This window comes from Saccostrea cucullata, unplaced genomic scaffold (genome assembly GCF_032062105.1).
Source record: "Saccostrea cucullata isolate Sc308-1 unplaced genomic scaffold, CSIRO_AGI_Scuc_v1 ctg1665, whole genome shotgun sequence".
NCBI lineage: Eukaryota > Metazoa > Mollusca > Bivalvia > Ostreida > Ostreidae > Saccostrea > Saccostrea cuccullata.
The window spans coordinates 44,455-57,273 of record NW_026923101.1 but is presented as its reverse complement, the minus strand read 5'-3'; the positions used below and the strand labels follow the sequence as shown (position 1 = coordinate 57,273).

The 12,819-nt window shown below is 34.2% G+C and overlaps 1 protein-coding gene across 1 annotated transcript; it reads right to left on the bottom strand.

The window, feature by feature from the left end:
* Positions 1-5,921: 5,921 nt before the first annotated feature.
* On the bottom strand, positions 5,922-10,945 carry LOC134263162 (uncharacterized). Its single transcript, XM_062745471.1, has 6 exons — positions 10,821-10,945; positions 10,420-10,547; positions 7,969-8,060; positions 7,187-7,399; positions 6,202-6,228; positions 5,922-6,050 (listed from the first exon to the last, which is right to left on the bottom strand). Exons 1-6 carry the CDS (start codon positions 10,941-10,943, stop codon positions 6,034-6,036), a joined length of 600 nt encoding a protein of 199 aa, XP_062601455.1. The 5' UTR covers positions 10,944-10,945; the 3' UTR covers positions 5,922-6,033.
* Positions 10,946-12,819: the final 1,874 nt, after the last annotated feature.

Genomic DNA, 12,819 nt, shown 5'->3' with positions numbered 1-12,819 from the left:
TAAATACATTACTAATCCTGGCTTTGAATTACTTGAATAGAAGATTTAAAAAGGTTTCCCTATATATATTCCAATGTAAAACTTTGATCGGCCATTTTGGCGACACCCGTACCCCGGGGTCATGACTTGAACAAACTTGAATCTACACTACCTGAGGATGATTCCACATGAGTTTCATCTTTCCTGGCCCAGTTGTTCTTGAGAAGAAGATTTTTAAAGATATTTCCTATATATTCCTATGTAAAACTTTGATCGGCCATTTTGGCCCCGCCCTACCCCCGAGGGTCATGACTTGAACAAATTTGAATCTACACAACCTGAAGATGATTCCACATGAGTTTCATCTTTCCTGGCCCAGTGGTTCTTGAGAAGATTTTTTTTAAATGCCAATAATTTTTCTCTTATTCATGATTATCTCCCCTTTGAAAAGGGCGTGGCCCTTCATTTGAACAAACTTGAATCCCCTTTACCCAAGGATACTTTGTGGAAAGTTTAGTTGAAATTGGCCCAGTGGTTCTTGAGAAGAAGATGAAAATGCAAAAAGTTAACGACAACAACGACGACGACGACGACGACGACAGACAACGGACAGATTTTGATCAGAACAGCTCCCTTGAGCCTTCGGCTCAGGTGAGCTAATAAAATGTTTTACACGCATAACATCTGAGCAAAAAACTGATTTTTCAAAAAATGAGTAGGAAATTATCATAAATTAATTAATAAATTAATTAGTATCCTACTAACCTTATCTGTTGGAGGATAAAACACACGTTCACTCCAAACAATTTATAAATATGAATGGATATATCTTCCAAAAACGAAACAAAAGTCCATAGAAATATCACAATTAACATGTTCCAGCAAACAATGTTACGGCGTGCAAAAGTTGAAAAATAAAGTAATTGATTGATACTATGTGGGTGTATGTGGGTGTCTTGACTAATTTATTCAACAATACATTCAATGCAAAAAAATGTATAAGGAGTTTAAATGTTGAATAGGTTGAGACAAAGATACATTATCATCAATAAGTTCAATGAGTTTTAATTCACGTCAGGAAATCCAAATTATACATGTTATACTAGCAGTTAAAATGATCAACTTCCTTATCACATTTCAGTATTTAGTACTTTTAACATTTCAGTCAACCAATGTGAGTTTTATCTATATCAGATTCATACACATCACAACAAGATGTGTTTGTGAAACACTATGCGCCCGGCGGCAACAAAGTTTTAAAAACATATTTTTAGCATATAGGTCACAATCAAAATCTCACAAGGTCATTCTTGGTGTCATTAAAAAGAACTTAATTAATGGAGTATGCATACCAAATATGAAGTCTCTATCTTTCATTGTTCAAAAGTTATGGTGAATGTTCAAAAAAACTATTTTAGTATATAGGACAGAATCAAGATCACAAGGTCACTGATCTTGGTGTCATTTGAAAGAACTTAATTAGTGGAGTATGCTTACCAAATAGGAAGTCTCTATCGTATATGGTTCAAAAGTTATAGCGAAGGTTAAAGTTTGCAGAAAAAAACTATTTTTAGCATAAAGGTCACATTCAAGGTCACAAGGTCATTGACCTTGGTGTCATTTTAAAGAGCTAACTTAGTGGAGTATGCATACCAAATATGAAGTCTCAACCATTCATGGTTCAAAAATATATAGCGAAGGTTAAAGTTTGCAGACAAACAGACAGACAGACAGAAGGGCAAAAACAATATACGCCTCGGATCTTTCTATCCGAAAAAAAGAAATTGTCTCCGCATATTCGGATTTCATTTTGTTTCGCTATTTTCCTTACAAAGTTGATAATTAAAGAATGCTTGAGTTCCTCATTGACAACATTTATTTAGTCTACGGAGACCATGCCTTTCAAAAAGCTGTTAAAATTTCTATGGGCACAAATTATTCTCCTTTATAAGCCGACCTGTTTTAGCTCTGCTTATTCTGTGACGTAAGCGGCCCAAAATCTCATCGACCGGTCCAACATCTCACCCGGATCAACGGTCCAACATCGATTGTTTTTTATGCCCACTCGGCAAAACATTAGAAATGTTAGACTTTTTAAATTAGGGAATAACTATCTTCTAATTTGGTATTTGCGACCGTTAATGCTGATTTAACGGTCGCAAACTGAGTTTTACCGGCGACGCGCAAGTAAATACCAAGTTAAAAGATTAGTTATTCCCATTCTAATGCAATCCATGCATTTTGTTTGTTTACGTCTTATTTTGATGAATTTTGATACATGAAATACGTCACGGAGCATTGTGTTTTTGCGTCGCTCTATTATGACGTCACAATGAAAAAGCTTTCACGCTCGTTAATGCTCGTATTACTACTTCAACTTCAGTGCATTAGCCAATCAAGACATGTTTTACAAAATAATTGCATTAGAATATAGATTTCTATAGAACAGATTTTTAAAGGTATAACAAATGAGTCTTTTTTATGTAATTTATATTTATTCATTTGACTAAATTTGGTATGCATAAGTCAATCATATGAGGCACAAAAGAAAAATGTATCTATATTTTCTATCTTGGATGAAATATAGTATAATTTTAGATACATGTATTTCAGAAACCATTAATTTAAGTATGAAATAAACAGTTTTGCATGATGTAAGTTTGGATACTCTCGAATCTCTTCGATTTCATTGTTTGCGTTAAGCTTGTAAAGCATAAGATGAATTTTATGCGATTTGTATGAAGGTTTGATCAAAATTTACATGAAATCATTTATAATTTTGTCAAGATTGATGTATAGTATTGTTTTTTTTGTAATATTTTTTTCAAGACTGATAGCATCCCATTTAGCTTTAAATGTGTTAACTAAATTAATAATCAGGAAAGTTTCATCAAACCTTGTGTCCTTGTATGATAAAAAGTTTAAGTGGTTACAGAACTGCTCTGTAAATTATCCAATTATTAATTTCATTTTCCTTGTAATAATTTCAAATTCACTTGACTTTTAAACCATAGACTTTGTTACATCTAAAAGGAAGAAACCTGTTGATTTAAACATTTTATACACATGTTCTTTGGAATCGAGAATCAAAGCAATATATTAAGTTTCTCGCAATGGTTGACAATAATTTGATTGAATGGAATTGGTCTCTAATTTACGCCACCGCGCCGACAATCACGGTCGTTTTGCTGTACCTCTGTTTCGGTTCCATTGGAAATGCAGTGCTTCTTATGTTCTACATAAAGAAGAAAATCTCTGGAGATGGTCGCTATTTTATCCCAGTTCTGGCCTGCGTAGATTTACTGGCTTGTACCATATGTTCTCTCTGTGTTGTATTGAATTTTTATTTTCTGGTACTCTTCTATTCAGATTTATTGTGTAAGTTGTTTTATTTTATCATCTTCTGGATTCTCAGTACTTCTATTGTGCTGGTTTTCGCGATTTCATTTGACAGATATCGTAGAACGTGTCAAATCAAAAAGAAACAACTGACAGACAGAGAGAAGAGGAAACTGATTTTTTTTATAGTTATATCGTCCGCCATTTTGAATTGCCGACGTTTGCAACGTGTGGAAGTCAGTCATTGCCAGTGACAATTGATAACGAGACATTTCAAGGAGCCTTCTGTGCCATTGCAACTAAAAGATACCCAAATCTTGAACACATCTACTCCATTGCCATAGGATTGGCTACAGTAGGGAATTTTACGTGTACTATGGTCTTGAACGTAAAGATTGCCTACGTCATCCGCACAAGACTCCGAAAATTTTCATCTCATTGCATTGAAAACACAACTAAACATAATCCCGAAGACCTATTGGATATCTCGATTACAGAGGAAGACATTCACATAAAACCACTCACAAGAGGAACGGTGGGTGATGATTTGGACGATTCACAACTGAATCACCCATGTTGTTCTTCGAACAAAGAGTCTCAAACCCTAGAAATAAGTACATGTATTGAAAGTGACCGTGCAATGGGAGCCAACAGTGGCAAAAAGAAAACTTTTTTTTCCATTCATGAACCAAACAAGGAACTCGCAAATTTGCCAAAATCCCGTGAAAATCCCATACGATCCATTTCAATTAGAACGGCACTAAGGAGATCTCGATTTTCTACTCATATAATGTTTTTAACAATGTTTGTGATATTTCTTATTTCGTATTTACCTCCTCTCGTTATTGTGCTCATATTGTATAATAGTCCTCAAAATTTCCAATGGTTAACGGAGCAGAGTTCTTTCAAAATTAATTTGTTCTTTCTTCTCAGGACATCATATCTCTTAAGTCACGCTGCAAACCCTTACATAAATTGTCTTTTTGACAGAACATTCCGAAATATTTTGATAAATTCATTTAAATGTACTTAACGTATAAAGAGGAACATGATTGAAGGGTAGAATTTAAAATCTAAAATCAAGGTCTTTCTTTTATTTTCCCACAGCAAAGCTGTAATAATTTGAACTTATTTCGCCTCCATCATAATCATATGATGCATTTGCGTAACTTATATCAAATATATCTAGCTTTCATCATGTTCATAAGTTATTCTCAGTAGCTTTCGAGATTTATTACTCTATTAAAATGAATTTTTTCTCATTTAACTTGGTGAATTACATGCGGTGTCTCATTTTATTGTTATTGTTTAATGCTAAAATTTTCTTACTGTCACGTTGTAATTCATACATGTAGTCTGGGAATAAAAAGAATGCAGTATTATCTCTCTTACTGAATGTACATCATTCTGACTTTAAAAATATTACATGGTTTATGAATAATAATCAAACATTCTCACGACAGGACGGAAGTTTGATATTCATTTTATTCTATTCATTTTGTTTAATTAGTCATTTATTAAGTTTGGTTTAATTAGCTCATTATCTCCTAAGGGAGAGTTGTACAATTATGGCCAAGTGTAAGTCTCTATATTCCTGATCCTTTGATATTGTTGAAAAGACAATGGCCAAAGGCTAGGTCATATATAGATTTTTACATTCTTCTTTGATAAAGTTACAGCATAATAATTTTTTAAAATTTCTTTTGACTTTGAGCTTGTGCATCTTTGACTATAGTTGGAGCTTCTGAAATCATTTTAATATCTCAATGTTCCGATCGTCAAAAATAAGGACACACTTTCGGGTCGTGTTTAAACTTCTTCCGATGAACAATGTCTCTCATGTTCAAAATGAAAACAATTGCCGTCCTACAGAAATACTGTTAAACAGTATGAGTCGTACATGGCTATCCTCACAACCAGTAACACTTTTCATTTCATATTTAATGGGTTTGACTGCAGTAATGAAAATACAAAATCTTTTTCTTAGTTCTCAACCTGAGGCCCGCGTGGCGCAGTGGTTAGGGCGTCTGCTCTAGAGTCGATCGCGGAGTAAGTAGTTGATCCTTATGTCACGGGTTAGAATCCCACCGTGGGACGTGGAGACCGGTCCTGCGGATGAGACAGAATAAATTGAGGTCCCGTGTGACAGTAGGTGCTGGCACGAAAAGAATCCCTCCCTTCTCAATGGCCCTGAGTGCCGAGTATAAGACAAAATTTGCAGCTCTCCATCGGCAAGTGGTGGCGTCTCCGTATAAGTGGAAAATTCTTAAGAGTGACGTTAAACAACATACAAACAAACAATCTGTCGCCAGCGTGGGGTAAAAGTACGACTGTACGTCTGCTCCGGAGTCGTTACGTTGTGAGTTCAAATCCCACTGTTGAATGTAGAGATCGGTCTTTCAGATGAGACCGTAAAAATTGAGGTTCCGTGTCGCAGTACGTGCTGGTTCGAAAAAGATCCCTCACTGTAGAATGTTCTTGAGTGCCGAGTATAGGAACATTGTATTACCGGGTAATTTGAAGCCCTTCCCCGCATAGTGGCGTCTCCATATGATTGAAAAATTCTCGAGGTGAATGTGAAACAACAAAAAAACAAACAAAATAAACAATCAAATTTATCTCTTAAACAATTTAATTTACAAATTAATTTACTTCACAGTTCGCTGTCATAAAGTTGATCGGATTTCACCGAATATTAATTTGTTCCAAAGTCTCTTACTTCCCAACTGGGACTGGAAAAAAATGAAAAACTGACAAATATTCTACAAACATATGAAAGCCATATTTAAGGAAATAGAGAAATGCATGAAAAAAAAATTTAAAAGACAATTTTAATTTAATGTCTAACTTTTTCCAAATTATCTGTAATTCAAGTATACTTACTAGTTGGAATCGGTACCTGACAAAGACCTGAAAAAAGAAATAAATTTGTCTGATTAATATGATATTTTCTCATATTGTATGAAATGGTCAATTTTATTTCGTTTTAGTCGATAAGACCTTTTAAATGTAGCATTTAATTTGTGGTAGCTGTAGAGAACAGGCGCGTAGCATCGTTTTTGGAAGTGGGGGGGCCAACCTGAGAAATTTTTTTTTACTTACCTGAAAAAGTTGACAACCAAAAAAAAAAAAACAAAAAAAAAAAAGGAAAAATTAAAAGTTGCCCGAAGTCGAAAATCCTATTTCGTGGGGGGGGGGGGGGGGGGGGGGGGGGGGTTGGTAGTGGCTAACTTTTTTCAAGAAAAGTTTGAGGTTACTTTTCTTATAACACTACCCTTTGCTGAAATGTGGGGGGGCCAACCTTCCTTTCCTATAGTAAGATAATGTCGGGAGAAAAAGTGGGGGGGGGGGGCCTGGCCCCCCCCCCCCCTGGCCCCCCCTGATACTACGCCCCTGGAGAATACCGGTATAACACTATATATATAATATGTACGACCACTATGATACAGTAGTTTGAATGACAAATAGAAATGAATACTATGGTTAGAAATTTGAACATTTCATTGTTTTCGTCCATAGACATAAATTTAATCTATGGTTGCTTCATAAGACAAAGTCAACAAAATTAACCACCACCACTACCAGAATAAGAGATTTCAGAAATCAAAAAAAAAAACAAAAAAAAAACAAAAAAACTAGTGATCAAATATTTCGTAATATCCTATATACAATTAAACTACAGTTTACCTCTATCTGTCTATCGTTTAACCACAAATCGCTAGTTGTTACAGAATATAAATATTTGATATATTTCACATTTTACTACATATTTAAATTATTTATATTTTCGAGAAAAAATGGCTTAATACTGAAAATCCATTTTTAATTTCTAAATTGACAATGTACGTGTATATTAATGCTACCAGACCTGTGGAAGCTTGGTTAAGGTGATGATTTTCCATACATTTTAAATCCAGGTGAGCCTTCAGCACAGACCGCTGTGGTGTGGACAGAGCAGGTGTCCGGGAAAGCAGGGAGACGTGAACAGCTGACCTGTCACAGGTACCTTGGATTTCAGGAGCATAGCACAGGTACACCAGGGCAACGTTTGAGTAGTCAATGTATGCAACTCGTAAAGCAGCTACATGTATTCAAAAGTAATATTAAAAGGAAAAGGAACATTTAAAAAAAGTAACTAATGAATAAAAAAGCCAAAAATATAAATAAATACTTATGATGAAAGAGACCAAGCATAAATTTATTGTTTTTTTTTTTTCAATAAATCGAGCAAGTTGCATACATTTCGTTCGACATGGTTCACTGATCAAAAAATATAAAATTATTAACTCACGCCTTCCCCTCTGACTTCAATGTGTGAACTTGATACATGTATCTTATACAATATACCTACACGCTTTCCCTCTGACGTCAGTGTAACTTTAATACGTCATCACTCACCTTCCTACCTTCCCCCTGTCGTGCAATTTGTTACTTCGTGTCTTCTTAAACAGTAAAAAAGTCTCTTGCTACAGTGTGTACACACATACATACATTCTCTTGATCCTCTCTGGCGTCAATGTGTAAATTTAATATCTCGTGACTCATTTTGACTCGCCTTCATATCTTCCTTCTGACGTCATTTTGTAATTTTGGTATCTCGTGACTCATCATCCGACGTCGATGTGTAACTTTGATGCGTTCATGACTCACCTTCATATCTTCCCTCTGCCGTCATTGTGTATGCCCCTCCTGTTCCGCTCAAGAGTCCGGTGTTAGGGGAAGTACAAGACTGTGTGCGAGGACTTGAAAAATTGATTCATTTATTGTATATACTGTGTATCTTTTCATTCTTCTTTTGGCATTCAAAAAGCATGCTCATGTATTATTTTCCCCTTCTATTCATTTAATTATTACTCATCGGATGTTTGACGTCAAGTATATAAACACATTTTAGAAATAAGTTTTTTTCCAAACCAAACCGCAATTATATTCGAAAAATGTCAAGTAATGAAGAAATTTTCAGACCTCAACGGTATACATTTACTATACTAGAGACTTAAATTTAGAAAAAATATTATATACAGAGTAGAAATGTTCGAAATCAAAACCCTTCACAAGTATCGTCATTTTGCAGTTAGTGTTGTGTACAGAGTTTCGCAAATTGAACACACCCGTGAAACGTACACAGTTTTTGTAAACAGGGCTCGAGCTTTGTTATTGTCAAGGCTTACGATTCACCGGGGTGTTTAAAGTCTGCTCACCACAACTGCACGGACTGAGGTTATTCTGTGTGTTTGTTTTGCTTTCGAACATTTTTACTCTGAATTTTATGGATTATAGTTTTAATATTTTTTATTAATATACATCAAGATTGCCACTTTTGCTAAGTATTAAGAATAAAATTAAAATTTGTGAAATTGAAAGGATGTGTCAATCAAACCCGTCCAAGTTTCATTAACGTTTAGATGAAATAAGATTTTTAATATATTTTCGTGGGAAATGTTAATTGCAATATATAAGTGGTGATATTATACAGAAATTTTGAGAAAATATTAAGTTCAAATCTGTGTCTATGTACCTTTAAAGGAAACACTTGAAATGGGACATATAAATGTGTATACTAGTATGTAAATTTTAATACAGAGAACATTAGAAGAAATCGATAGATGAGTTTCTCTGAGTACTTGAAAAGAATTAAAAGAAAACATTTTGTCCTACTTCTAATATATTTGTCCTGCATAGTTTAGAATGTCAAGGCTATCATTCAAAAGATAAGATTTAGTCCTTGGTTTGTGGAATAAAATGACAAGGGGCAAACGGCGGGTGTGACCGGTCGGCAGGGGATGCACACTCCTCCATGGCACCTGATCCTACCACTGATGTTTTGGAGCTCTGTGTTTGCTCTCTTCCTGATTTGTTTTGTTTAAATGGCCTTTGGACTTCAATACTGTTCATTATCTGTGTATATCATGAAAAGGTGTAAACTATAATATTGATATCAACTTAGGGACCTATAGGCCTTGACTGTGAATTGTGTAACACGTTGGAGACCACTAGTATCAGTATTTAGGAAATTCTTCCTGTCTGGAATAGACATTTGGATTAACTTAAAATTATAATTGCATTTTCTTTTCATGAAACATATGGAGATAACGAACACTATCCAAGATCAAAAGTCCACAAAACAATACAAAATAGGAGCTGAGTAAACACGGACCTCCAAAGCATCGGAGGTTGGATTAGGTGCCATGGAGGAGTGAGCATCCCCTGCCGACCGGTCACACCCGCCGTGTGCTCCTTGTCATAATCGGGAAATAACGGGAAAATCCGTTGTTATTTAATTCAGTGTATGAATAATGGACTAACAATAAGTATGAAAAACGTCAGTCAGCATTTGACTCAATGTAATTGCTGACAATGTCATTGTATCGACCATAGAACTTACGAAATGATGATTTTGATCGAGACTGCAGTATTGTCAAATAAGGTTAATACCTGGATAGGGTTTTGTATAGTAGTGTTCGAGTAAAAAGTTTGATACTGATAAATGTTTTAACATTTACTGACCATCATGTGGTTTTCAGATTTTCTCAAGAAAATTTCCTACATGTGGTTGTGTCTTACCCCAGGGGTCATGATTTGATCAAATTTGAACCTTCTTTATTTAAGAACGATTCTATATTATTAATACGACTAACCATGCCTTGCTATTCTTGAAAAGGAATATTATAAAGATTATTCTTATGCATTCCTATGTAAAACTTTAACCGCCAAAAGTGTAACAACCTGTGGACAAATGATTTTCACAAACTTGAATCTACACTGTCTGAGGATGTTTCTATATAATATGACTAATCATGGCTTTGTTGTACTCGAAAAGTACATTTTTAAAAGATTCTTTCTATGAATTTCTTTGTCAGCATTTTGATTGCCCTTTGTGGTCCCATCCTACGCCTAGGGGTTATGCTTACAGCTCAAATAAGCAAAAATGATATCGAAAAGAATTGTTAATTAAATACTAGTTACGAGTAATGTACACGCACTGAATACTGAATATTCTATTTTGTAGCATATTTCTCCCATATTTTGATGACATGCAATTGAGTAATCACTAGATGTAATAAATACAGTGATGTTAAATTTAGGCTTTGTTGTACTCACGCGAACCCTGTGTATGCCATATACAGGTGACCGTCGCTTCCTCGTTTAAAGGTCCACACCTGGGAGTCCCACGTGTTGTCTCCCCATTGAAATGTCGTCCTCTCTAATTCATGCCATGTACCAAGAAACTGTAGAAAAAAATTCACAGAAAAATTATTTTTTAATAATAGTGCATCAACGATTGTTTATCAATAAGTATGCCTATAAATAAATTATCTCATTTATAACTCTGCTAGTCTAAGAACTTTAAATAAGAATTTTTAATATCATTAATATATCCATTAGTTGGTTTTACTGCAAAGCTGAAAAAATATAGAAACTGTCAATCATAATTATGTAAGAGAGCAAGATTTTTAATAATTTATCTTTTTTTAAAGTGAACGAACAAACAACATACTTACTCCTGTTTCATTAAAGTTGTTTACTAAATGCGTTCTGTCAAAATCACATCTCACTGCTTGTAAGACTCTGATACCAATTAAAAATAAAAATGATGAAATCAATGTCAAGAAATGTTCAAACATGTCCAAAAAAAACCCCCGAAATTCTCGATAATTCCCAAATTATATCAAACTTTTTGATTATACGTGGACTATCTATATAATAATATGAATAAGCTAGGTTATGTAAGGACAATAAATTTATGATAAAGATATATATACGGCACACCAATTGGATCTAAGGATTTTCTGACATGAACAAAATACGTTTTAGATATATGCTTGATTTCTTCAGAAGTACTGTGCAACAATTTTCGAGAAGTGATGTTTATCAGATGTAGATACTTAAAAATTCAAAGGAACTTTTGGAAATCACAACATTTTACCAAAATTAAAAAATGATTAAACGTTCTTTTTGAAAAATTTATCGAAAGCTCTTTTATGTTAAGTTTGTGAGTAAAATGTCAAGAGTTTACTCATCGATAAATTTTTCAAAAAGAACGTTTAATTCTTATAATTCCAATTACGAATTTTGAAAAAAAATTATTAAAATTGTTTCTCTCTGAGGCCTCCATACAATGCGTTATTTATGTACAGCGTAGGAATACTTTAGGGACCAGGCAAAATGTATCACAATGGGGGGACCAGAACAAAACAAATTTCTCAAAAAAAAGTACATGTCCCATGGCATTCGTATTAAAAAAAATTATCTGTCCCATGCCTTAAGACTTATAAAAAAGTTACTGTCCCATGGTTACATTTACATCTTGGTGTTAGTGAAATTATTGGAACAGATTACAGATATTTCAAACATCGATGAAGGGTTTTTTTTTTTTGTTTTTTTTTTTTCATTTTCAAACTTTGTAATACATGTATATTCCAATAATTTGAAGATTTATGATTTTATGTTGCCATTTGTATCCTTCGTTTGAGTTTCAAAGATGTTTTTTTTTTAATTATCTGCCATAAACATATTAAAATTATATGTTTAAATTTAATGAATATATTTCTCTTGGGTTAAGTGCTTTAACTCACTGGAAAAAAAAGTTTGTGTCCCATGGGTCTTAATGCTAAAAATGTTTTTGTACCATGGTTTTCTTCGATGAAAAATTTCATTGTCCCATGTCCGTTTGTACCGGTCCCATCATTGTGATAAATTTTGCCTGGTCCTTTAAGCCGCAAAGAAACGAAATCGAGATGAATTTCGATAGAGTTCAGCTTAAATTGTCAAAACAGTCAATAAATAAACTTTTAAAAATTCACCAAATATGTTGTTCAAGGCAACAAATATCGTAAGTACGAGTATACCTCAGAATAATTCGTCCTTGACCATGGCCATGTTGACATTAATTAACGACAACGCTCAGAGCGAAAGTTGCAGACCGACGACGCTCTCGATTTCCTCTGGTTTGTTCAAAGATTGAGGAAGAATATAGGATGTAAAAATATGAATTTGATGCTTATACGGCTAGAGTTTGAGGTACGTTTCTTTTTCCTATCACAACAATACCAACTGAGCTGATTAAACAAATTGGTGAAACAAGAATATCAGCACTCTCGTTTAAAGTAATAATTTTGTAAGTTCTATAAATTTGACCGGTCGGCACAGAATGCTTACTCCTCCAAGGCACCTGATCCCAGCTCTGATGTTTGGGAGGTCCGTGTTTGCTCTGCTCCTATTTGCATTGTTTATTGGACGTTTGAGCTTGAATACTGTTGACTTCGTTATCTCCATATATTTCATTCAAATCCTGGTAATTTACGCCGAATAATTTCTCGGTCTAGAACTGAAGTTACGATAATTTTAGATAATCTTATAAAATTATCAGTGATCAGGGGGAGATAAGTTGTAAGGTACACTTGCGTTATGTAAGACTTATATCACCTGAGCTTTTGAACAATTTTTTTCTGGGTCCCTATTTCTAAATTTCTGACATATTTTTTTCATATTTGGATATTT